The sequence below is a fragment of the Candoia aspera genome, chromosome 2, assembly GCF_035149785.1.
Source record: "Candoia aspera isolate rCanAsp1 chromosome 2, rCanAsp1.hap2, whole genome shotgun sequence".
In the NCBI taxonomy this organism is placed as follows: domain Eukaryota; kingdom Metazoa; phylum Chordata; class Lepidosauria; order Squamata; family Boidae; genus Candoia; species Candoia aspera.
In genome coordinates, this window is record NC_086154.1 from 157,411,578 (window position 1) to 157,438,359 (window position 26,782).

Genomic DNA, 26,782 nt, shown 5'->3' on the forward strand with positions numbered 1-26,782 from the left:
TTAATAATGTTGGTTGTTTAAATTCTGGAATTAACCAGTTGCTGTCTGTCACCTGCTTCAGCTTGCCTGAGCTGCAGACTCCCAAAGTTTTGCTTTGGTTTCCCTCCTGTGTTTGGTCAGACGCAGGGTGGAGTGAGGATTTCCCCTTCAGTCCTTTCCTGGTTCCCCAGAGGGCTGGTGTGGAAGGGAGAAACTGGTTTATAGTGAAGAGGTGGTGGCACCAAAGATACCTAATTTGCCAGTCACTATTCTGAAAAACCTTGCTGAGAAAACTGCAGGGGCTTGTCCAGGCAGGCTCCAAGAATTAGACACAATTGAACATTTTTTTTTTAATGGTCATCTTTGGGTGTCATTCAGCCAAAAAATAATGTCTAATTCATCCATGTGGCCAATCATTTCTTTCTGTTAGGAGTTGTATTTTTTTTTATCTGTTCAATCATGTCCAAAGAGACCAAACTGCCTTAGTCAAATATCTGAATAGAACTTGCATTGTAAATCATGCGTTCCAGTGATTTTGTCCCCCAAATTGCAAGTTTATTGTACTGTACTTTATAATATTTTACAGTATATTTTAGCTTTGGATGAATTGGAGATGGAGTATTGAGACCCTTATTCTATTCAGTTTTCTAATCTATTCTAGACCATCCTCATGTCCTCTGATGTGTTGGGCTGCAAGGATTCTGGGAGTCATACTGCAACATATCTGGAGGGCAAAAGGCCTGGGGAAGGCCTTTGATTACTGGGACTGTTTAAAAGTGATATTGATCTATGATGCCCAGTTGAATTTGACTGGGCCAAAATGGTTCTCCGAACCCTAACGTTAATTAAATTAAATTAAATTAAATTAAGAGGCCATATTTTTTGGAAAAACAGGAAGGAAATTGCTTGAAAGCTTTCAGGAAAAAAAGAGAGCTTAAAAGGCAAATCTGTTTTGTTTTCTACTTTTTAAAAAATATGCTCTGTTATAGCAGGAGAAACACCCCAGAAGGTCCTTGAAAGGACACTAGCAGCATATTTGGAGTTCAGGCATGTGAAGGTAGACTTTTTAAAAGTAACAAAAAAAAAAAAAACCATTGGGGTGGGTGGGGGAGAAAGAACTACAGCCATTATAGTCTTTTAGGAGTCAGGCAGCCTTAAAAATCCAGTCAATCAATCAATCAATTAATTTGTTTAATAAAGCGGGGGAAAAAGGAATCAGTAAATTTTTCTCACCCCACCCCAATACTGAATTGTTTTGATCCTCTCCCTCAGTGTTCTTGGTGTGCATGCATAGTGTGTGTGTGTCCTTGCATACACACACACCCTTGCTAATTTGCTTCTTGTTGATATGAAAGATAAATACTCTACACTCCATGTTGTTATTCTAAAAGAAACCAAAAGTGCAGCAATATAATATTTCTAGTATTCAATAATACTCTTCAAAAAATGGTTGCACTTTTCCCTCTCTTCTTCAACTTATACATTATTAAAATTAGCATGAATCACATTATAATGAAATATAATTATATTTTTACAAATGAGGTTCTTGGAGCTTAAAGCATGTGCTAGAAGCTTTCCTTTTCCTGCACATTCATTCTGAAGGAGTTTTCTTATTTTCTTAAATTTCAAAATATCACACTGATCAAAAGAATGCCCATAGTGAGTTGTAAGGAAACAAGTTTCTTAAGATCTAGGAACATAACTAATAAGCAGAGAGGACAGAACAAATAGAATATCTATTCTATAGATCTATTCTCTAGGGAGACGAAACAGAGAAAAGAAAGATTGATGTGCAGGGACTCACCCTTATCTGACTGGAAATTAGCTTAAACCACCTCTGATGAGGAGGAAATGCCATAATAACAAGAATCCCAAACTGGTTGGGCTAGATTTACAAGAATAACAAAGTCTTCTGGTCTCATTTATTTAATTTATTTATTTAGCAAATGTATATAGCCGCCCATCTCTCAAAATGTGACTCGGGGGGCGGGCATATAATACATAAAAACCATAAAAACCATAAAACACTCAAACATGAATAAAACAGAAAAACATAAAATATGAAAAACCAAGATAGAGAACAACCGTCACTTAACATTATACAACCACCTTGCTGGCTCCCAAGGAGACCCCCCAGGGTTGATGGAAAAACTATGTTTTGTGGGCTTTTTGGAAGGCAAGCAGGGATAGGGCCAATCTCACCTTAGCGGGAATGACGTTCCAGAGGGTGGGAGCCACAGCAGAAAAGGCATGCCATCTGGGTCCTGCCAGATGGAACTCCTTAGTAGAGGGGACCCGCAACATACCCCTCCTGCTCGACCTGATGGGACGGGTAGAAGTAATGGGGATGAGACGGTCCCTCAAATAACCCGGCCCCAGGCCATGTAGGGCTTTAAAGGTCAAAACCAGCACCTTGAATTGCACCTGGGAGCAAACCGGCAGCCAATGCATCTTGCAGAACAGAGGCATAATGTGTGCCATCCTAGGGGTGCACGTAACTGTCTGCGCAGCCTCATTCTACACCAGTTGAAGCTTCTGGATACTCTTCAAGGGCAGCCCCATGTACAGCGTTTTACAGTAATCCATTCAGGACCAGGGCAGGAGTAACTTTGAATAGAGCCTCATGGTCTAAGGAAAGGGTGCAACTGGCACACAACACAAAGTTGTGCAAAGACCCTCCTAGCCATGACTGCCACCTGCTACTTGAGCAGGAGTCGTGATTCTAGAACAGGGTTTCTCAACCAGGGTTCCGTGGAACCCTAGGGTTCAGCAAGAGGTCACTAGGGGTTCCCTGGGAGATCACAATTTATTTAAAATATTTCAAATTTGGGTGACTTCTCATTAAAGAGGTGAGTTTCATTCTTTATTTTTAGTTCAAGAACACTGTTAGTGCGTATCTACAGGCCTACCCATGAAACAAATATAATAATTTTGTAACTTCTGGCCTATATTTGAGCCTGAAAGTGCAGGGGTTCCCCAAGGCCTGAAAAATATTTCAAGGGTTCCTCCAGGGTCAAAAGATTGAGAAAGGCTGGTCTGGAAGGACTCCCAGGTTGCACACACAGGCTGTCTGTCTGCCACCCTATCCAGCACCAATTTTTTAAAAGAAAAATGTTTTGCTTGACAGTCTATGAACAGCCTTGTGGAATGTGGCAGAGAAACTCTTTATTACATTGTCGCTCTTTGTGTGACCAAAGTACCAAATTTGATCTGTGTTTTCAGGCCATTGTTTAAATAAATTGCTAACTCTGTTTTGTCTCTGGATGGAGCTAGAAAGCTTAACTATGATTGAATGGCAGGTTACTAAGGACAGAGGAACCATAGAATGTCTCAATGTGTCATTTAAGAGTCACCTTACTTAATCAGATTGCTAAAGAATTGCTAAATTCTTCCACATGCAGAAGGAAACCTTGCTTAATGTTTGCCACTGAAAACTTATTTCAGATGGAAGGTCATAGACCATTGGGTTTACTAATATACATGCATATTATTTATCCAATTGAAACTGTACTTCCCAGAGCTGATGAAATACTTCTGGAGAGAACACATAGTGATCCATGGAATCTTAATCATAGACTCAGAGATCATTGAGTCCAACCTCTGCATGATCTGCTAAAACATTTTGGGCAAATGGTTATCCAGTCTGTGTTTGAAGACCTCCAGCTCTTGCCATCAGAAAATTCCTTGTGATGTATAGCCTGAACCTCAGTCCTTTTAATTTTTAACCCATCGGTTCTGGTCCTGCCTATTGGAGCAAGAGAAAACAAGTCCCCTTCTTTTACTGTCTGATTTTTAAAAAAATGTATGACTCCCAGCTGCTGTGTTCCCACACAGTTTGAGAACTGGCTTAAGCAGTTGACTACATTGTCAATCTTCTCTGACCATCTCTGTTCCAAATCATGTCACAAAGCCTAAAGCTCAGAACAGAGGTTGCAAATGATGTGTAGAATGACAGTAAGAGCTTCTTTAGATTTGCTGAACTGGCAGAAGCTAATGGAAGAACAGTTTCAAAATGGATGAGGTTTTTTTTTATAAGTACTCTAAAACACAATGGTAAACAGTGATAAACAATTATAATGAGGAAAAACACAGTGGATAGCAGAAGTCAATGTGGTACTTAAAAAGCTTAGTGAAAATCTGAAGACCAAAACCACCACCACCAAAAAAACAGAAAATGGCAACAGGGCCAAATCATGAAAGAAGAGTATATAGATGGCTGGAATTGTCAAGAAAATGAACATTCAGAATGGGCTAAAGTGAAGGAAGGATGGTAAGAGTAATAAAAAAGGCTTCTTTAGACATGGTGAAAATAAAAAGGAAAAGAAAAGAACCAATAAAGCAGCTGCTCAGTTAAGATGGCAAAAACCCAAAGCAAGAGGGGGAACTAGTTAACTCTTATGTGCTTCATTTTCTCCAATAAAAAAATATGTGTTCTGCCAGGAAGTGGTGAAGAATAGAGTGAAGGGACAGGATTGAAGCTTAAGTTTGATAGAAACATGGTCAGGGAATATTCTATTTTGAATGAGTTTAAATATCTAGGATAACTTGAATTGCATCTTAAAGCTCTGAAGGAACTAGCTGATGGTGTAGCCAAGTCCTTTTTTCTTATCTTGGAGAAAAGCTAGATATCTGGAGGAGAGCAAATTTGTCCCCTTCTTGAAGAAAAGAGGAAAAGTAAAATTTAAAAAAACTGGATGAGTCCCTGCAGTTTTCTTGGCAAGATTTTCAGAAGTGGTTTGCTATTACTGGCATGAAAATCATATTAAAGGAGTGTTCACAAGGGTTCCTCATTCAGAAACTGAGCGCTGCAAGGATAATCCTGAGTCTTCTAGTTCTCAGTAGTTTTATTAGTGACTGAGATTAAGAGGTGGAGGGAATGCTTACAAAATTGGCAGATGATACAAAATTGGGTGAAAAGATGATACTTAGAAAATAAAATTCAAAACAATATTGATATGTTAGCAAAACATACTGAAAATAACAAAATGAAATGGAACAAGTACAAAGTTCTTCAAGTAGGAAAACCCCCCAACGTATAGTAGAAATAGGGAATACTGGTGTTCCTTCTTAAGCCAGTTGGATTTGGTGACTATTATCTGAGCTTTGGTTATGTGCTGCCTGGATTATCATAATATAGAATAGTGTCTGCAGTTGGTACAAAATGTAGTACCTAGGTTGCTAACCAGTGCTAGATACAGGGTTAATGCTTGCACTTGTGGCCAAAATCTGGCTCTCCTAAACCAACCAAATCACTTTGAAGATAAAACATAATTTTATTAGGCATGCAAACTTGCATTTGCAGCTTGTTGGGCAGCCCTGATCAAAAACAGAAATACAGTTTATATACCCTTGGCCTACTACATTGCAAATGCAAGACAAAGAAAAAGGCAGATGCAATGTAAATTGTTGTTGTTTATTCATTTAGTCACTTCCGACTCTTCATGACTTCATGGACCAGCCCACGCCAGAGCTTCCTGTCAGTCATCAACACCCCCAGCTCCCCCAGGGACGAGTCCGTCACCTCTAGAATATCATCCATCCATCTTGCCCTTGGTCAGCCCCTCTTCCTTTTGCCTTCCACTCTCCCTAGCATCAGCATCTTCTCCAGGGTGTCCTGTCTTCTCATTATGTGGCCAAAGTATTTCAGTTTTGCCTTTAATATCATTCCCTCAAGTGAGCAGTCTGGCTTTATTTCCTGGAGGATGGACTGGTTTGATCTTCTTGCAGTCCAAGGCACTCTCAGAATTTTCCTCCAACACCACAGTTCCAAAGCATCGATCTTCCTTCTCTCAGCCTTCCTTATGGTCCAGCTCTCGCAGCCAAATGTTACTATGGGGAACACCATTGCTTTAACTATGCGGGCCTTTGTTGTCAGTGTGATGTCTCTGCTCTTAACTATTTTTTTGAGATTTGTCATTGCTCTTGTCATGATCACCATTGCGATGCTTGTGACATCGCAACAGCTCGCATGACAATGCAGGGAAATGGGTCCCTGGCGGATTAAGGGAAAAAGCAACTAGGTAACAAAAGACAGCAACAGGTGCTGGCAACAAAATATCAACTCCAGCCAGAGGCAGGGAAGAGAAAGATACAATGTTGCAAAGAAAGCAATTGACAAGACCAGACCAAGAGGCGCGCCCGAGCTGGCAATGAGATTACGAACCTGATCGCCCGGCAATGAACCATCACCGGCCAGGGAAGCAATCAAGGAAACGCCCGGAGCACAGGAGGGGCTCCACGACCCCTCACTTACCAGCGACGGAACCGACGGGGCTCGGGGGCGCACCCGGAGTAAGAAGGGGTGGAGCGCTGACCGGCACAGGCTATTTAAATCCCATTCTGGCGCGCTCCACTCACTCTCAGCTTTCTTAAAGGGCACGCATACTGTTACTCAAATAATCCAGAACCTAAGCCTATGCTAGCATCTGTGTTTTTACTGGGTAGCAGGCAGAGCCTGACATAAAGCTGAGAGTCACCGTACCAAATTCGCCAAGCTCCACCGGACGAAAATTTTCCGCGGGAGAGATCCACTGGCGAAAACGGAACTGGGTACGGCAATGGAGCCAGCACTTCGCACCAGAGGCGTGAAGACGGCCCGCAAGAGGCAGAGATGACCCGACAGCTGCTGGAGGCGGCACACCTGAAATGGGACACGGGCACCCTCCCTGCCCACTCTGCACCCCACTTCCAGACCTGGAGCTCCAACCCAGATGGGAGTGCCCCGACGGAAGACGAAGTCGGGGGCCAGCAACTCATCACATGGGCCGGCAGAGCAGGACCCTGGACGGGAACACCCTACTCCACCTGGAGGCTCCACTACCCCCAAACGCCTGAGCAGGAAGGCGCAAGACTACAGACCGGACAGCATCTGGCAGCACCGACGTCGGACGACCAGGGCACGCCAGACAGGGTCACGGCCCTGGAAGCCAAGGTACGAGACCTGGAATACATGCTCCAGTCCCTGACATCAGCAGACCAGGGCATGCCAGACAAGGTCACAGCCCTGGAAGCCAAGGTATGAGACCTGGAACACATGCTCCAGTCCCTGGCATCGATCGTAGACGAGCGCTCAAAGACTGAGGCGGCACAGGGGGCAAGAGGGGATTGGGGCACCCTACCCACCCCGTCAACAACCCCAAGCAGAAGGGGCCAAGCACGAGACTCTGTTGCAGGGCTTCGTGGCCCCAGGCCAGTGGAGGCCATCCCTCACCACCCACAGGTAGGGGTCCCGCAAATTGGGTTCGCCAAAGACTTCCCCGTAAAATTTGATGGGGACCCCACAAACCTGTCCTTCTTTCTCACAAATGTGAGGGACTACATGGCCCAATACAGCCATTCTTTCAGCACAGAAGCAGCCAAAATCTCGGCAGTGGTCACCAAGCTCAAAGGCAGGGCTGCGGACTGGTACGTGCAGATGTCCAAGTCCGGAGCCCCAGCCCTGGCCAATTTCCACGACTTCCTAGCTGAGCTGAAACATTACTTTGAGGACCCCCTGGCGAAGGAAAGGGCCAAGAGCACACTTCAAGTGCTTCGCCAAGGAAGAAAAATGGTGGCTGACTACACCCTCGAGTTCAAGGTCCTCGCAGGCAAAATCACGGAATGGTCTGAGGCCACCTTGATTGACATGTTCAAGCGTGGCCTCAACCGGGAGCTGCTACAATGGGCACTCTACAGGGACAACCCAGCCTCCCTTCACGGGTGGATTTGCCTAGCTGGAAAAGCGGAGCACGCTCAGCACATGTTCCTGCTCACGACCGCAGATGACCAAATCCCTCCCAGCACAAGAAGACCAGTCCCACAGTCAGGCCCGACCTGGCACGCAGACCAACAACGGAGGCTTGCCTGCGGGCAATGTACCAGGTGTGGGAAGACGGGCCACCGAGCGGTGGACTGTTTCAAATGTCATGACCTCGTTGCAAGGCACAAAGAGCCTCACAACGTAGATCATGATCATTAGGGATTAGAGGAAGGAGGTAATCAAACTAGGGATTAACACAAGCACCCAAAAGCACCCACACCCATGGACCCATAGACGGCTGAATAGAAGGACGTCAGAGGAATGAAGATAAGCCGCACCTGGTGCCCTGGAGGACTCAACCGACGCTGGAGACAAAGGGAGACACCGGGAAAACGCCCAGGCAGCCATCAAGGGTCCCATCAAGAGGGATCGGGACAATACAGGGTGGTGAAGCCCGGGGCACTACGGGAGGGTATAAAAGGGGCACCTCCACACCCACACCCCCATTCCCGTTTTTCGTTGTTAGCTATCCTTCCAATAAACCAGAAATCCTTAATACCCATTAAGTGAGTCTGTGTCTTATTGAGTCGTGAGGCTGACCCTGACAAAAGACAGGACAACGGATCGCCCGCCCAGACCAACACCGAAGATGCCGCACAAGCCATCCAACCCCCCCAGACGTCTGACAGGAGCGCTAGCAACCCCGGATGAGGATGCGGATGCCTACCTCGCAGGGGACGCGATCGACGCCCAAGAACAGCCGGCAGAAAACGCCCCCCACCTGCTCTAAGCAGCACCGCTGGGCAGGTGGTGAAGAAGGGGCGCAACAACCCCAGGGTGAGTGACGATTGCTCCATCCTGGCAGGGACAATTGAACTCTTGTACGGCTCTAGAGCCATCACAGTCGAGGCTCTGGTGGACTCTGGGTGCTCCAGAAATCTGATCCACCCAGACATTCTCGCCGTGCTAAAACTGCCCTGCTCCCCCCTCCCTAAACTGCTGGCGTTCCAACAACTCAACAGCTCTACAGCGGGGGGGGGGGCGGGGACTGGCCACCCAGAGGACCAGAAAGGTCACCCTGACAATGGGCACCCACAAGACTTTGTGGTAACCCAGGTAGGGAAACCCATAGTAGTGCTGGGGATCTCCTGGCTAGCACGCCACAACCCACACATAGATTGGAGGACACGCTCCATCACGTTCAAAGACGGGGTCTACCAGGCACTGATGCCAGACAAACCATCTGCTCTGACGGTGGGGAGGGCAGAGGTCGTCGACCAAACCCACGACCCCCCCCCCCGAAGGGCTGCCGGAGCAATACGTGGACTTTGCAGATGTCTTCGGAGAAGAGGAGGTGGACCAATTACCCCCCCACCGCAAGATGGACTGCACAATTGAACTGCTCCCAGACGTCCCATTACCCAAGCCCAAGATCTACCCCATGACCCAGAGAGAATTAGCGGCGCTGCAGGAATTCTTGGACAAAAACCTCTCCAGGGGCTTCATAGAACCAGTGAACCCGCCGGTTGGAGCACCCGTCCTATTTCGGGAAAAGAAGGACGGCACCCTGAGACTATGCACCGATTACCGCTGTTGGCAGATGCTGGGAAAGCCAACAAAAAAGGTCAAAAAAGTCACACGCCAAGCATTTCTATAAAAATAATTTATTTACAGAAAGCAAAACAAAAGCAAAACATATTTAAAGGACTTAGCTCCCCCTTTGGAGCAAGCCTTGCTTGGCTACATTGCCGGCAGAGAAAAAAAAGGAAGTAAGAACAAGTCCGGGCAGGTTTCCTCCCCCAGGCTATTTTGCATGAAGCACGTGAGAGGAGACAATCTAATACAACCTTTTCACCCGGCCAAAATGACTAGGTACAACAGCAGCTTAATCTGTTAGTAGGAAAAACTCAACAACCGCGGATTAAATTCCGCTTCCCTATCCAACAAATACCCCCTACCCCTCGTAAAGGACATGCTGGCACACTTGTCAAAGGGAAGGGTGTTTTCCAAACTCGACCTCCGCGAGGCGTATTACAGAATCCGCATCAGGGAGGGGGACGAGTGGAAAATGGCGTTCAACTGCCCCTTGGGCTCCTTCCAATACAAAGTACTGCCATTCGGTCTGGCGGGGGCCCCGGGGGTCTTCATGCAATTCATCAATGAGGTGCTGCATGAACATCTATTCAAGGGCGTACTGGTTTACCTGAATGATGTCCTCATCTACACGAGGACGCAGAGGGAACATGAGAGGTTAGTGAGGCAAGTTCTCACTAAGCTCCGGAAAGCCAAACTCTACGCTAAGCTGTCCAAGTGCGAATTTCACACGTTGCGCTTGGACTACTTAGGGTACAGAATCTCTGACAAAGGCGTAGAGATGGACCCCGCGAAGGTTCAGGCAGTTTTGAGCTGGGAACGCCCACGCACCAGGCGCCAGCTTCAAAGCTTCCTCGGATTCGCGAACTTCTACAGGTCCTTCACGAGGGGGTTCGCGGAAATTGCTCTGCCCTTAACCGATTTGCTCAAGGCATCGGGGAGACGCGCAAGGTCAAAAACCCAGGGGCCGTACTTAATTGGACTCCTGCCTGTCAAACTGCATTTGACAGGCTAAAAGCGCTGTTCACAGCGGAGCCAATTCTAGCCCACCCGGACCCCGAATGGCCTTTTGTGGTGTAGGTGGACGCCTCTGACTTCTCTATAGGTGCCATCCTGCTGCAAAAGGATTCTGCTGGAATCCTGAAGCCATGCACCTATCTCTCGAGGAAATTCTCAGAGACAGAGAGGTGCTGGCATGTGTGGGGAAAGGAAGCATTTGCGGTTAAAGCAGCACTGGAGGCTTGGCGTCACCTTTTGGAAGGGGCGACTTGCCCGTTTGAGGTCTGGACAGACCACCACAACCTCGAGGCGCTCCGTACACCCTGGCACCTCAGTCCCAAACAAATATGCTGGGCTCAGTTCTTCAGCTGGTTCAACTTCCAGCTGAAGTTCATACCAGGCAAAAAGAATTTCCTGGCAGACGCACTCCCCCGACTGCCCCAGGATGTGGAGCCTATCTCCAACATTGTAGGGACGGTGCTCTCTGATTCCCAGCTGGGTATGACAGCTGTCACCTGGGGACGCGCTCGGGACAGCCTGCCCCCCCCTCGCAAGCAACTATGGCGCAACCCGCCCCTAGATGCAGGCAACCTCAAATGCCAGGTGGGTTATGGGCAGATTTTACAATGGCGCTAAAATCTGACCCCTGGCTCCTCGGCAACCCCAACAAGGTCACTATGGACCAGGACCTTGCATGGGCGGAGGGAAGGCTATATGTACCCGGCTCACAATGGCAGGTGATCCTCAACAGATCGCATGACAGCAAACAGGCTGGTCACTTCGGGTTCTTGAAAACCCTACACCTGACTCGGAGACAGTTTTGGTGGCTCTCACTGAGGAAGGACGTCAAGACGTATGTGGCGTCCTGCCCAGTGTGCGCTATGGCTAAGCGACCGGCTGGCAAACCCCAGGGGCTGCTACAACCCGTGGCTGAACCCTCCCGCCCTTGGGATGAAATCTCAATGGACTTCATAGTAGACTTACCGCCTAGCCAAAAGAAAACGGTCATTTGGGTTGTAAAAGACTACTTTTCAAAACAGGCTCATTTCATCCCCTGCGCCTCGATCCCGTCAGCCCAACAGCTGGCGAAACTGTTCCTAGTCCACGTGTACTGCCTACACGGCTGCCCCTCCCGCTTGGTGACCAATAGGGGCACACAATTTACCTCGAGGTTTTGGCAGGCTTTTTTGAACCTGATAGGTACCCAGCAAGCCCTGTCAACCTCCTGGCATCCCCAGACGGACGGATCCACAGAGATCCTTAATGCCACACTGGAGCAATTCCTCTGCTCCTACATAAATTACCACCAGGATGACTGGGTGGACCTCCTCCCGTTTGCAGAGGTCGCATACAACAATGCAATACACCAAAGCACGGGAAAAACCCCCTTTGGGGTGGTGTCGGGTCGGGGGTTCGTCCCCATCCCCGAACTACCCCAGCCTCCGTCCCCAGCAGTGGCCACCTGTGATTGGGGTGAGAAACTCGCAGATTCCTTGCCATCTTTGTTTTTGATCATGCCCATTTTTGCCTGGAATTTACCTCCGATGTTTCTAATTTTCTGGAAGAGGTCTCTTGTCCTTCCTATTCTATTGTCTTCTTCCACTTCCGTGCATTGCTTGTTTAAAAATAATTCCTTATCTCTTCTGGCTAACCTCTGGAATTTTGCATTTAATTGGGCATATCTCCCCCTATCACTGTTGCCTTTTGCTTTCCTTCTTTCTTGGGCTACTTCTAGTGTCTCAGCAGACAGCCATTTTGCCTTCTTGGTTTTCCCTGTCTTTGGGATGTATTTTGTTGCCGCCTCCTGAACAATGCTGCCAACTTCTGTCCAGAGTTCTTCTGGGACCCTATCTACTAAGTCCAGTCCCTTAAATCGATTCTTCACCTCCACTGCATATTCCTTAGGAATATTAGTGAGCTCATATCTAGCTGATCTGTAGGTCTTCCCTAATCTCTTTAGTCCGATCCTAAATTGTCCAATAAGAAGTTCATGATCTGAACTACAGTCAGCTCCAGGCCTTGTTTTTACCGACTGTACAGATGTCCGCCACCTTTGGCTGCAAAGGATGTAGTCAATCTGATTTCGGTGTTGTCCATCTGGTGAAGTCCATGTATAAAGCCGTCTCTTAGGTTGTTGGAAGAGAGTGTTTGTTAAGCAGAGTGAATTGTCTTGGCAAAATTCTATCAGCCTATGTCCTGCTTTGTTTTGTTCTCCCAGGCCGTGCTTACCTGTAATTCGAGGTGTCATTTGACTGCCCACCTTAGCATTCCAGTCTCCTGTGATGAAAATAACATCTCTTTTAGGCGTGTTGTCCAGTAGGTGCTGCAGATCCTCATAGAACTGCTCTACTTCAGCTTCTTCAGCATTTGTGGTTGGGGCGTATATTTGGATCACTGTGATGTTAGATGGCTTGCCCTGAATTCGAATTGAGATCATTCTGTCGTTTTTTGGGTTGTATCCAAGCACTGCTTTAGCCACTTTACTATTAATTATGAAGGCTACTCCATTTCTTCTGTGGTCCTCTTGTCCACAGTAGTAGATCTGGTGGTCATTTGATGTGAAGTGGCCCATTCCAGTCCATTTCAGTTCACTGACGCCCAGAATGTCTATCTTTAATCTTGTCATCTCACCAATAACAACATCCAATTTGCCCTGGCTCATAGATCTTACATTCCAGGTTCCGATGGTGTGTTGATCCTTAGAACATCGGATTCGCCGTTCACCACCAGCACCGTCGGCCGCTAGCCGTCCTTTCGGCTTTGAGCTAGCTGCGTCATCATGTCTGGGGCTAGTTGAGTTCATCCTCTGTTCCTCCCCAGTAGCATTTTGACCATCTTCCGACCTGGGGGTCTCATCTTCCGATGGTATACCGACATATCTCTGGTTGTACTGATCCATTTAGTTTTCACGGCAAGAATACTGGGGTGGGTTGCCATTACCTTCCCCAGGGATCGCATTTTGTCTGACCTCTCTGTCATGACCTTCCTGTCTTGGGTGGCCCTTCACGGTTTAGCTCATGGCATCATTGAGGTGCTCAAGCTCCAGCACCACGACAAGGTAACGACCCTTTGCTGAAGAATAGGAAAGTAGCCTAAGCATAATCACAAGCTTTTTAATCATGGTGTATTATATTGTGTTTTTGTTTTGTCACTGTGACTTATAATAAGAACCCTTGACTTGACAAGATCTCAGGTCTCCCCACCCGTTTCATTTGCTTTATTGGTAATTCAAACAGCAGAATTAGTTCTTTGAGAATGTGCTCCAAAGAACCAAATCATAAAGAAAGCTCAGCAAGAAAACAAATGGATCTAAATGATGAAAGAATCAAATAAGGTTTTATTTTTTAAAGAAGAAAATCAGACTGTTAATCTGTAAACTGGAAAGTTTTACAGCTAGTTCTCAGTCAAAAAATTGATTTTTCAGGTACTTCTCCATTATTCACAATATCTTATTAAAACATTTGATTGAATGGTGCTTTTGTGATCCATCTGGAAAAAGGCACAGTTTCTCCAATTTTCCTGCTGAAATAAATGAAAACAATAGTTTAAAGAAAGAACAAAAACTAATTCATTAATTTAACATTTAATCTGGGGGCTCATTTACACTGCATATAACAATTTCTTCTATCCCCAGTCAATAACACTGCCATGAAATTGCAACAGAAGAGAAGTAAATGTAATTGAAATTATAAGTAGCTTAGCTACATCTAGCTTCAACAACTGTTACAAACAAACCATATATTTTTTTTATGGTTATATATTTTATTGGTCAGTATAACAGCTGGAGGATATGATAAAGTACAACCAAGAAGATAACAGTGCTAATCAAATTGGAAAAGAATATATGGAATAATGAATAAATGAGTGACATTTGTAGAAACTAAAAATATATCCGTAAAATGTTAGTATAGAACTAGCTCAATCCTCTAACATAGTATTAAATCTAACCACATATACCATCCATTGCTCCATCTTCTCAGTTTTGGTACAATACGTTATTTCGATAAAATGATATTTGTATAATATACTTGGATTCTTAATATTCTATTATTTAGGTGCTTAGAGTATTAAATGTAAATAATAGAAGAAAAAAGGGGGAAATAGTGGATATTCCATCAGTATTAATTACAATTTCAGATATTTGTGTTATAAGCATGATAACTATTTGACTTTTCTTCAGAATTAAATATAATGAATACATAATGAAATGAAAAAATGAAGGAAGAGGTATTTGTTTTGCAATAAAAGTTTCTGCCTTACGCTGAATTACTTGTTATTAAAATCTCTATTGTGTTGTTGGATAGTGTGTATGGATGTATATGGATATGGATGTATGTGTTTTTGTACCTGTTAATAAAAGAAAAATAAATGAACAAATTTAGCAATTTTAAAATACTAAAAAATAAAATTAAAAAAGGGCAAAAAAGAGAAACAATAAAAAAACAGGAAAAAAAGCTGTTGAGTTGCTGACATCTCCCCTTTTATACATCTGCTAATTTGCAATATTTATAAGTTTTTAGGCCTCCTTAAAAACTGATCTACAGATGGTTGTAAACCATAGATTTTTGTCTCTGAAGCGTGTCTAGAAAATTTGGTCCTGAATGTGGCAGAAAATATGGTGTTAATGGGAGATCACCTGGCGCTGGTCTATGTTTCTGCTATAGTACACATAGTTCAAGCAGTGGTGATTATCTGAAAAGATCACCACCACTACTTAACTAGAGTCTATACCTCTTGCCTGCACCCTTAAATCTAAAAGGATGTTTATTCTTTCTCCTTCAGGGTATCTACGGAAAGCTGGGTGGAATGCCTGACACCCTTCTCGATAGCCATACTAGCTGTGGGCCTCCTTTCCAGCATTCTGTGCAGCCCCATTGCTTTCGATGGTCCAACCCTGGTCAAAAGGGTCTTCTCTTTCTCCTCCCAGTTCTTGGAAACACGCAGTGCATAAGGTAACCCTTAGCCATAACAGAGCTTCTTCGTGCATTTCTGCTATCTTCTCTCCTTCCCCAGAAACCTACTGCTTAGCCAGCAGCTCTTGCTTTGCATTACCTTCTTCTTTGCTGGGTCCAAGCTCAAACTTGGCAGGGTGTGTTATATTCAGCCATGGCAAATTCATCTGGTGGGCAGAAAGGCAAGGAAAGTTGCAACTTTGCATCACATACAGCATCCTGAAAATTTGATCTTTTTCAGATATTCAGGGAAAGTGGCCAGGATTTAATTTTAGAAGGACATATTCTAAAAAGCTCATATTATGATTCTAAGGATTTCTTTTAAAAAAGTGGCAACCACCTAGCAAACCCCATCCTAGTTCATCTATTTCAGTGAGGTGCAGACAGCAGATCCAAAAGGACAGTGGATGACCAGATTAGTCACAGAACTGGTTCCCACTGTTCTATATAGGGTGCATGGTTTTTGACTACCAGATGACATACCTGTTTCATAATAATCATATATCCTAATCTGAGCTGGTTTGCTGTTGGTGACATGATGGGTTTCTTCTAAAGTTATTGTGACAGTAATTTTCTTTGCTGATACCTGAGCATAAGATAAGATATCAGACAACGTCTACATTTGTTCCTTTCCTTTAAATCCATCTACAAAATCATTTTCACCCTCCAGACTTACCTCTCTCAGATACATGAAGACATGATCATTTTTTATTTCCCAACGTGCTACTTCATTCTGGAGCTATACAAGAAGAAAAACAAGGAATAAAATATATGTGGAGAATTGAATACATTATAGCAAATGACACTGAAGTGAGAGTTTCATGTAAAATGAGGCAAATAGTTTAAAAAACAGGTGGTTTTCTGGCAGGTTGAACTATGACAGACATCAACAAGCTCTTCCATTCTGGTGTTCCTACAAGCAGAAATCTAGGTATCTCTGTTACCCTAGTTACAGCTTCTCTGCCAATGTTAAACCTCACTGAGAATACAGTTCTTCCATCCCACATTTGATGGGTTTTGCAGATTGATGTTCTTGCTGTGACTGAACTGCTACAGATTCCCTGCTGACGTTTATAGTCTTTTGGCAACAGCATAGAAGGGTTGTGGGCAGACCAGTTATATTTCCAAGTAATACTAGTCTCCTATTTAGCCTGCCCAAATATGTTGAGGCAACAGCTCTTTGTGGCAAACCACTTCTGAAAAACCTTGCCAAGAAAACTGCAGGGACTTTATGCCAAAGGGCAGCTACATCAATTGAATTAATAAAATAAATCCTCAAAATTACTAAATTTCCTACAACTTATAGAACTGCAATGTTAAAGCTTGTCATTTTCAGTTGGTTCAATGGCTGTGATAATTTTCCAAGTCCACTCTCTCAATTATTTTATTTAACTCCTTTGCAGGCTCTACCTGGTCCAGAGATGAACGGACTGGAACAAAACCAGAAAGCATCTTCATATCTATGATGGCCATGTTGGATGTATTGCGTTCTCCAGTGTAACTTGAGTAAAGAAAAATGGTTTATTGGTTATTCTGACTGACAGCTAAAAAGATACTGCAAACTGCTATTTAGTTAATATCTTTCCTGCAGAATTCATATACATCTTGAATTATAAAGCCTAAACACACAATTTAGAATTCTATACCAGGGTAACCTGAATTCTTCCACAAAGATACAGATTGTTTGACTGGTGAACATTAAGTTTAATGAATTGTGAAAATGTTGCACAATAACATTTTCCTTATTTAGTTCTAATTTTTTAAAGTGGTTTTACATAAGTTATTCTATGAATTACTATAGAAGGTGGAAAAAGCATTACACCAATACCAGAATTATTTTTCTGCTTTTAATATTTCATAATTGCCTTTATTGTTCCAAGCATTTCTTAATTATAAGAGTTTGAGATTTGCTTTTAGCAGAAGGTAAGTGTTATTTGGCAGTCCCTACATTAGATTACATCAGCCCTTCTCAACCTTTTGACCCTGGAGGAATCCTTGAAATATTTTTCAGGCCTCAGGGAACTCCTGCACATTCAGGCTCAAATATAGGCCAGTTATAGGCCTGTGTATATGCCTTAACAGTGTTCTTAAACTAAAAATAAAGAATGAAACTTACCTCTTTAATGTGAAGTTGCCCAAATTTGAAATAGCATTTTAAATAAATCGTGATCTCCCAAGGAACCCCTAGTGACCTTTTGCAGAACCCTAGGGTTCCACTGAACCCTGGTTGAGAAACCCTGGATTAGATTATATACAGGACATTACCTGGCTGTGAGCACAGCATCCATTTTGCGCAAAAAATTGCCTGTACATGAAGCATTTTTTGTTTTCACAGCCAAACTAAATCCAGAAGCCTGTTCAGGAAGGATGACATTGTACCTCAAGAATGTCTGAAACGGGAAAAAAAACAATATACTTTTATTGTAGTTCAGCTCTACTAAAAACTTTAGATATCTGTTGAGGGACATCATGGCCAAAGAAATCATTTACCTGCATATAGACACATCCAGAGCCCTTCACTTCCACACTATAGTTCCCTGGGATGCTGGGCAATGTAGCCTGCTGCAATAGGGTGCTAACGCTACTATCCACCTGGAACTGTTGTTTAAAAGATTTCCCCGCACTGATAACAACAGTGTTTTGAGCATCTTTTGTGAAGGTGAGGGTTCCATACTCAGATAAAGCTTGGAGAGCCACAGGAGTATCCTGGAGAAAATGGTACAGTTCTAGATTAGAAAGCAATGTGAGGCTTCTCATTTATCACAAATCTTTCCCCTCTCCTTCCTCCAAAACGATCAGTTATGTATATGGGGCTTGTCTAATTTTATTCTGATAAAAATCAGAAGAGTCTGATAGCATCTGGTCAGATTACCAAATTTTATTAAAAGGCATAGCCTTTCATGAATTACAGCTCACTTTTATTCTGCCAATAACCCTGAAAACCATGTGAGGCTCAGTGAACCAGGTTGTTCCTGCCCAAGTCTTTTATTCTCTGCATCTCTCTGGCTTTTCCCAGTAATTGCTAAAGCCTCAAAAGTGAAAACAAAGAAATAAAGAAGAGAACAGAAATAGATGTGTGGTTATTAGTCTTAGGACTAAGCACAGCAATAAGAAGCACTGCCATTGGACAATTCTTTTGGATAAAAAGAAAACTTTTAACACAGTAGGGCAGGCATTATTTGCAGCAAAGATGATTAATACAGTTCACATTAGTTTAATATGCATTCACATGTTATTTTATTCTGTCCAATTTCTCAGAGCATCTCTTTTATAAAAAGAAACTGCTTAGAAAATTCACTGTTGAATTTGTAATTCTTTGCACAATGTATTATGAATTTATAAAAGTAACCTGAGTAGAGGAGAAGCCTCCATGGTCATTCTGCTGCTTGACCAGCCACTGAGACATCTGTGAGGCATCCATTAGTTGCTCCTTCGACAGGTTCAACTGTCTGAGGCTGGCAAGCAGTACATAACTGGTTGTCTCAATCTCAGCTGACGAGGCACGAGAATAGAAGGAAGGGAATATTTCTGCTGCAGGCTTTTTCTCCCTTTCCCAGTATAACAAACCTCCTGAGAATGTAGAATAGGCTTTTAAGAAGTAGCAAAAAATATTAATGGTACTCATACATATATCCAGAGCCAGCATCCAGTCTACAACATTTTATCGAGCAAGACACAGGTCCAAAGAGTTGGTGAATTGACACTGCCTTGAAGCAATTTTCCTCAACAATGTACTACAGGCAGCAGTACAGAATTACAATCTAGTTAGTTCCCTTCTGCTAAGGAAAGATTTTTGTCAGTACAAGAGGGAGGTAAGAGTAATTTCCCCTCCTTTCTGCACATTCCTCCAAATTCCATTGTGAAGGGACTCCAAATGGGAGGTAGCTCTCCTGGCCTTGTTAACTCAAGTTAATAAGCTGTGCCCCTTTCCTTACAAAAGAGACCTATCTAGAGTACATGATCTAACAGGATTTTGAATGTCTGGCTCTGTGGTTTTTCAAAATTATTTTTCTATATGTTTTGAACTGAGGAAAAATGAGCTATACTTTATCCAGTTTTCATTAAAGTTAGCAAACAAATAAAATGATCTATAGCTGTAGATGACAAAATCAAATCAATGTTCCCTTGATTCTGTCAAACTTTTAGGATAACTAATCCTAATTGAAATGCGATTACAAAAGCAGATTACCTACCAGTTCTAGTGGCTGATTGCATCAGGCTGTCCAAGAGACGGTTTTTTTTTTCTGCCTCACCAGCTAAACTATATGTATAAGCCAAAAGAGCATTTTCATACATGTTTTCAGGATTCCCATTCAAAGCTGCATCCAGGCAAGAGAGTCCATTCCGTACAACAGGGTACTATGGTTGAAGATACATGTCACATTAAGTATATAATAAAATTATTTGAATCTCATGAGCTAAATAACTTACAAGGCTAGCAAAATAAGATAATTGTAGGAAGCTCTAAAATATGATTTAGAACATCCCAGTTGTTAGAAATCCCTGAAAATCCTACATGTATATATATTTTTTTTCCTTAGCAGAAATGAATTGCATATGACAAAACAATTTTACACACAGACCCAACTCCCCTGGTTACTAGAAGAAACTAAAGAGTGTTAGGGATAACTCTTAAAAGTGGGGATAAGAAATACAGCCGTAAATGATTAAATTACTTGCAGACCACCCCAAAAACTCAACTTAGGTACACACAATAACCAAGAAGTATTATGCACTGGAAAAGTCTACAAATACTGAGGCATGATATTTACTTTAAAACAAAGGCATTATGCCAGACTAAACCAGAAGAATAAACTCATTCACATTTAGAAGTGAGCTTTGGAAGATTGTGGCTCAAATTAAACAATTCTCCAGCTATCTATGTTCCTTTGCTACACTTCCGACCCAGCTACACCCTTTCCATTTAATTCTAACCTATCTCTCTGAGGAGATAGAAGTGCTGGTAGGAAGCAGTAGTAATGCTCTGGTCTTCTATAATTCTATTTCCCTGGAGAATTGTGTGGACCCTACTACTAATATTTTGAAAACAATTGAAATCAGTATTAATTCCAAACAGGCTTCAGCCTGAGCTGAACTGACTGTGAGTATCTCAGTTCTTATTCTTAATTCAGTTTTGTCTACTCCTTTTGTTTTCTTGCTATATTTTGTTTTCTATGTTGTTGCAGAAAAAGCCCTTCAGATCTGGGGCTACTAAATAAATAAACAAGTAAAAGCCAGAAACATGCATATCCACCGGCAGAATAAATACCCTTCAATACTGTATTTAAATAACACACAAGCCAGTGATGTATAGCACTATTCACTTCAGTAAGCTTGCCAGTTCAATTCAGCAAGCCCAGGTATAGTCAAAACATATTTAATCAGAACTGTTACTATCACAGAACACTCTTTCTTAGTCTCAACAGTTAGAATCACAGAAACATAGTTAATTCAAATAATAATAAAAATACTAATTTATTAAACTTGTATGTCATCCGACTCTCGATGACTCTAGAGTTCACCTCCAAATATTGTATTTATTATTTTTCCTTGGTTAATGGAATTTGATTGCAGGACAGTGGCATAACTCAAAGAAGAAGAAACAGCAATGAAAACACAGTTTGCTTAGTCAGCTACTGATTCAGAGTAAACAGTAGTTTGATTTACATCCTACTTATAATCTGAATTCTTATGTTTGTTGCAATATAACACATATGCAATAACGGAATGTAAGGGTTTGCAATCATCTAGTCCAACTCCTTGCCCAGTGCAGGAATTCACTACTGCAGCATCCTGACAGGTGGCCATTCCACCACCACCTCCAGAGGCAATTTGTTCCATTACTGAACAACTCTTACCTTAGAGATTTTTTCCTGATGTCCAACCAAAATCTACTTCCTTGTTAGTAAGCCCATTGTTTCATGTCCTAGAAGAACTCTGAACCCTGTCCTGACTTCTACTTAATTCTCATCAGACAGCTATCATATCCTCCACAATCTTCTCTTCTCTAAGTTAAACATATACAATGCCTCCAACATTCCTCATATTTTTTTCCTTCCAGGCCCCTTATCATTTTGTTTGCTCTCTGCTGGATGTATCAATGCCTTTCCTAAAATGCAGTGTCCAGAATTAGACACTAACTGCTAAGCGCATAACACTGAAATTATAATAAAACCTTACCGAATTGGAAATACCACTCTCCAGTAGAGATGCGGTAACATGAGCCGTGACTAGAATATCATAATTTCTTCCACGCTGTTTGCAGAAAAAAGAAAAGAGAAAAAAAAAGAAAAACCAAAGTTTAAACAAGACAGTTCCTTCAATCCAGAGAAACTGTATTCAGAGTATTATGTTAAATTATTTAAAGCAGATGGATGACAACTGCTGAAGTGGAAGGGGGAGTAGCAGACACTGTTAGGGCTACTTCACAACTTAACCATTTTATTACTAACCATGGTGCAATCAAACCTGGCTGTATGTATCATTCTAAACCACAGTTTTTTGAACAAGTGAGTCATTTATGTAGTAAAGTGAAGTAATCATGATTTGTTTGGATGATTTGCATTTGTTTCCTCTCTTTTTTAGAAGTCTTTGCTTGATATCTCTATAAATTGATCAGAGATGGTCAGGATTCAAAACAAAGTAGAAATACAGTAAGCAGAAAACCATAAATAAACCATGCATCCCCATTTTCATAACCAAGTTTGCACCTCATGTTAAACCAATATCACACAAGCCATGTTAAAACTTGGTGGCATGTGTTAATCCAGTGATTCTGTCTGAAATTATAAATGTAATACCTTGAAAATTCATTCATCTGATTTAGCTGCAATGGCTTTAAGCTGGAAATAATCTACTATTCAGATTTTAAGTGGCATTTTATTACTTTGTCAACTTGAGGGTCAGGTGGATTGGAATAAATGCAGAAAAATAATTTAACCTGAAATCCTGTATATATCCTTCCTTTTGAGAACAATCTGAATGTAACCCAGTGTGACCTTTTTCTGGGTAATCCTTCTTAGGCTTGCATTATTCTGTCCACGTAAACCAGACCTGCAGTCTACAGTTGAAACAATATGCCACAGAATCAGAAATGGAATTGGGCCATTTAGGTCACCAAGTTCAACCCTCTGCTTGATGCAGCGATCCAAATTAAAAGTCCCTGGCAGATGGCTCTCCAGTTCTGCTTGACCCCACTAGGTTTCATTATCATGTCCCGAGCATATAAATAATTATATAGTATAAATATATAAATAATTAATAGTAAAGTGGCTAAAGCAGTGCTTGGATATAATCCAAAAAACTATAGAATGATCTCAATCCGAATTCAGGGCAAGCCATCTAACATCACAGTGATCCAAATATACGCCCCAACTACAGATGCTGAAGAAGCTGAAGTAGATCAATTCTGTGAGGATCTGCAGCACCTACTGGACAATACGCCTAAAAGAGACATTATTTTCATCACAGGAGATTGGAATGCTAAGGTGGGCAGTCAAATGAGATCTGGAATTACAGGTAAGCATGGCCTGGGAGAACAAAACGAAGCAGGACATAGGTTGATAGAATTTTGCCAAAACAACTCACTCTGCATAACAAACACTCTCTTCCAACAACCTAAGAGACGGCTTTATACATGGACTTCACCAGATGGACAACACCGAATTAGATTGACTAATGACTTTGCAGCCAAAGGTGGCGGACATCTATACAGTCGGTAAAAACAAGACTGGGAGCTGACTGTAGTTCCGATCACGAACTTCTTATTGCACAATTTAGGATCAGACTAAAGAGATTAGGGAAGACCTACAGATCAGCTAGATATGAGCTCACTAATATTCCTAAGGAATATGCAGTGGAGGTGAAGAATCGATTTAAGGGACTGGACTTAGTAGATAGGGTCCCAGAAGAACTCTGGACAGAAGTTCACAACATTGTTCAGGAGGCAGCAACAAAATACATCCCAAAGAAAGAGAAAACCAAGAAGGCAAAATGGCTGTCTGCTGAGACACTAGAAGTAGCCCAAGAAAGAAGGAAAGCAAAAGGCAACAGTGATAGGGGGAAATATGCCCAATTAAATGCAAAATTCCAGAGGCTAGCCAGAAGAGATAAGGAATTATTTTTAAACAAGCAATGCGTGGAAGTGGAGGAAGACAATAGAATAGGAAGGACAAGAGACCTCTTCCAGAAAATTAGAAACATTGGAGGTAAATTCCAGGCAAAAATGGGTATGATCAAAAACAAAGATGGCAAGGACCTAACAGAAGAAGAAGAGATCAAGAAAAGGTGGCAAGAATATACAGAAGACCTGTATAGGAAGGATAACAATATCAGGGATAGCTTTGACGGTGTGGTCAGTGAGCTAGAGCCAGACATCCTGAAGAGTGAGGTTGAGTGGGCCTTAAAAAGCATTGCTAATAACAAGGCAGCAGGAGACGACGGCATCCCAGCTGAACTGTTCAAAATCTTGCAAGATGATGCTGTCAAGGTAATGTATGCTATATGCCAGCAAACTTGGAAAATGCAAGAATGGCCATCAGATTGGAAAAAATAAACTTATATCCCCATACCAAAAAAGGGAAACACTAAAGAATGTTCAAACTATTGAACAGTGGCACTCATTTCACATGCCAGTAAGGTAATGCTCCAGATCCTGCAAGGTAGACTTCAGCAATTCATGGAGCGAGAATTGCCAGATGTACAAGCTGGGTTTAGAAAAGGCAGAGGAACTAGGGACGAAATTGCCAATATCTGATGGATCATGGAAAAAGCCAGGGAGTTTCAGAAAAACATCTATTTCTGTTTTACTGACTATTCTAAAGCCTTTGACTGTGTGGACCATAACAAATTGTGGCAAGTTCTTAGCGGTATGGGGATACCAAGTCATCTTGTCTGCCTCCTGAAGAATCTGTATAACGACCAAGTAGCAACGGTAAGAACAGACCACGGAACAACGGACTGGTTTAAGATTGGGAAAGGAGTACGGCAGGGCTGCATACTCTCACCCTACCTATTCAACTTGTATGCAAAACACATCATGCAACATGCTGGGCTTGAGGAATCCAAGGCTGGAGTTAAAATCGCTGGAAGAAACATTAACAATCTCAGATATGCAGATGACATCACTTTGATGGTTGAAAGAGAGGAGGAACTGAGGAGCCTTATGATGAAGGCAAAAGAAGAAAGTGCAAAAGCTGGCTTGCAGCTAAACCTCAAAAAAACCAAGATTATGGCAACCAGCTTGATTCATAACTGGCAAATAGAGGGAGAAAACGTAGAAGCAGTGAAAGACTTCGTATTTCTAGATGTGAAGATTACTGCAGATGCTGACTGCAGTCAGGAAATCAGAAGACGCTTAATCCTTGGGAGAAGAGCAATGACAAATCTCGATAAAATAGTTCAGAGCAGAGACATCACACTGACAACAAAGGTCCGCATAGTTAAAGCAATGGTGTTCCCCATAGTAACATATGGCTGCGAGAGCTGGACCATAAGGAAGGCTGAGAGAAGGAAGATCGATGCTTTGGAACTGTGGTGTTGGAGGAGAATTCTGAGAGTGCCTTGGACTGCAAGAAGATCAAACCAATTCATCCTCCAGGAAATAACGCCAGACTGCTCACTTGAGGGAATGATATTAAAGGCAAAACTGAAATACTTTGGCCACATAATGAGAAGACAGGACACCCTGGAGAAGATGCTGATGCTAGGGAGAGTGGAGGGCAAAAGGTAGAGGGGCCAACCAAGGGCGAGGTGGATGGATGATATTCTAGAGGTGACGGACTCGTCCCTGGGGGAGCTGGGGGTGTTGACGACCGACAGGAAGCTCTGGCGTGGGCTGGTCCATGAAGTCACAAAGAGTCGGAAACGACTGAACGAATAAACAAACAAAAAAGCATATAAATGTTCTGTTTCTATATTACACCCCTGTGCTTCTGCCAACTGGGAATTAGAACATCAGGAAAAAGCAATGAGAGACATTGATCACTGCTTGTGAGAATGGAATGCAAAGAGTACAAACCTTTAAGCCATTGTTATATATTCCCCCAACTGATTCGAAGCAGCCATCTGCCTTCTGTTTACTTGCAATCCAAATAAGAGCTTGGTTCAAAATATTTTCATATATATATATAAGGGTCTTGCTTTGTGCAAATGCCTTGTACGCTAGAGCAGTGAGCCTGGAAAAAAAAAGAGGAAGCCAAGGTAAAGAATGCTTATGTAGGAGCCAAGGTAAACTCACCCTTTCCACTATTTCAGCTGACCCATTACTCTTTCCTATGGACTGCCAATATCACTTCTAAGTTACATGCTTCTGCATGTAAGGGTTAGTTGTAAAGCTAAAGGAATATATTCTTCTATCTATCACAAATGCTCCATAAAACTAAAGTGGAACTCCCCTCTGATTGTCTTATCTGGAAGTCCACAATTCCTATGTTTCAGGGAACAGTGCACTATCATCTTAGCAAGGCTTTTTGCCACTTTTTTTCTACTTGAAATCTTTTTAGAAAACCCACAGTTCTCACCAAAGGTTTCCCTCCTCATTTGCACTGCCAAAAGTACTGAAAGCTCCATTTGTGAGTTGATAAAACAGCTGTCTCTGGTATCCTGAAGCAGAAGGAGAGATATCAAATACAATCTGCAAATGCATTTTTCCCCTCTCTTTAACAATCACCATTTGAAAACTGGCTATTAGGTCTTTGGTTATCATGCTGATGCTGTGTGATTGTCACTGAATTTTATCTTGGTGAACTTGGATTTAAAATATTTACAGTATCAACCTCTGATTTTAGAAACTGAACTAAGCTTTGCAATATCCCCTCTAAGCAACAACCATGAATATTACAATGAAGACAATAACAGACTCAGTGGACATCTTGATTTCACATGTCCAAAAAAATCTGTAGCAGATCAATGCATTCTTTAATATAAAGAAACAATATTTTGTGAATAGCTTCCTTTTGGAAGTAATTCAAAAGTATTGGCATGCATGTTCAACTTTCTTTTTTTTATCCAGCTTAAAAATACATTGAGTAAGAATTCCATATAACTTTAAAGTGACTGTTGATTACTTTCCTGATTTTACATCCTTAAGCCAAAGTAGTAGCAAAGGGTTTAGTCTAAAGGTTTGTTCTCAGGTTCTCCTCATTGCAACACAAACTTGCCCTGAAAACTGTTTTTTTTTCTGCTGACCTCATGATGTTGCTTTTGTCTATCTACCCCACAGTTCAGGCAGCTGAAAGTCATGCGTAGCTATTCTAATGCTAACGCAACGTCTTCCTTATCTCAACATCGTTTTTGCCATGGATATGATCTGGCATGGTTCACAGACTGTTTAGTTGCTGACATGGTCAGAAATTGGATGTACCCAGCTCCCGTTGCTCGTCCCAGCTTCTGCACACCAAGCAGTTCGAAAACATGCAAATGTGAGTAGATTAATTGGTACCGCTTCGGCGGGAAGACAACGCTGGCTCCAAGGCTTTGAAACGGAGATGAGCACCGCCCCCTAGAGTCGGACACGACTGGA

General features: G+C 42.5%; 1 protein-coding gene and 1 long non-coding RNA gene across 2 annotated transcripts in view; one reads left to right on the forward strand and one right to left on the reverse strand.

Moving 5' to 3' along the window:
• Nucleotides 1–13,628: 13,628 nt before the first annotated feature.
• The window catches only part of LOC134491048 (ovostatin-like), a 48,858-nt gene continuing 35,704 nt past the window's right edge, over nucleotides 13,629–26,782 (reverse strand). Inside the window, exons 25-36 of the mRNA XM_063294535.1 lie at nucleotides 25,782–25,863; nucleotides 25,280–25,436; nucleotides 21,442–21,516; nucleotides 19,455–19,620; nucleotides 18,611–18,831; nucleotides 17,752–17,967; nucleotides 17,527–17,651; nucleotides 16,672–16,762; nucleotides 15,938–16,000; nucleotides 15,745–15,847; nucleotides 15,362–15,428; nucleotides 13,629–13,831 (exon numbers count right to left, since the gene is read on the reverse strand). Coding sequence (XP_063150605.1) covers nucleotides 15,385–15,428; nucleotides 15,745–15,847; nucleotides 15,938–16,000; nucleotides 16,672–16,762; nucleotides 17,527–17,651; nucleotides 17,752–17,967; nucleotides 18,611–18,831; nucleotides 19,455–19,620; nucleotides 21,442–21,516; nucleotides 25,280–25,436; nucleotides 25,782–25,863 — 1,343 coding nt within the window. The 3' untranslated portion in view covers nucleotides 13,629–13,831; nucleotides 15,362–15,384. The remainder of the gene's footprint in view (nucleotides 13,832–15,361; nucleotides 15,429–15,744; nucleotides 15,848–15,937; nucleotides 16,001–16,671; nucleotides 16,763–17,526; nucleotides 17,652–17,751; nucleotides 17,968–18,610; nucleotides 18,832–19,454; nucleotides 19,621–21,441; nucleotides 21,517–25,279; nucleotides 25,437–25,781; nucleotides 25,864–26,782) is intronic.
• Nucleotides 15,068–16,995, forward strand: LOC134491049 (uncharacterized). The gene is made up of 2 exons (XR_010067274.1): nucleotides 15,068–15,261; nucleotides 16,665–16,995. It is a non-coding gene; the product is annotated as an uncharacterized LOC134491049 (long non-coding RNA).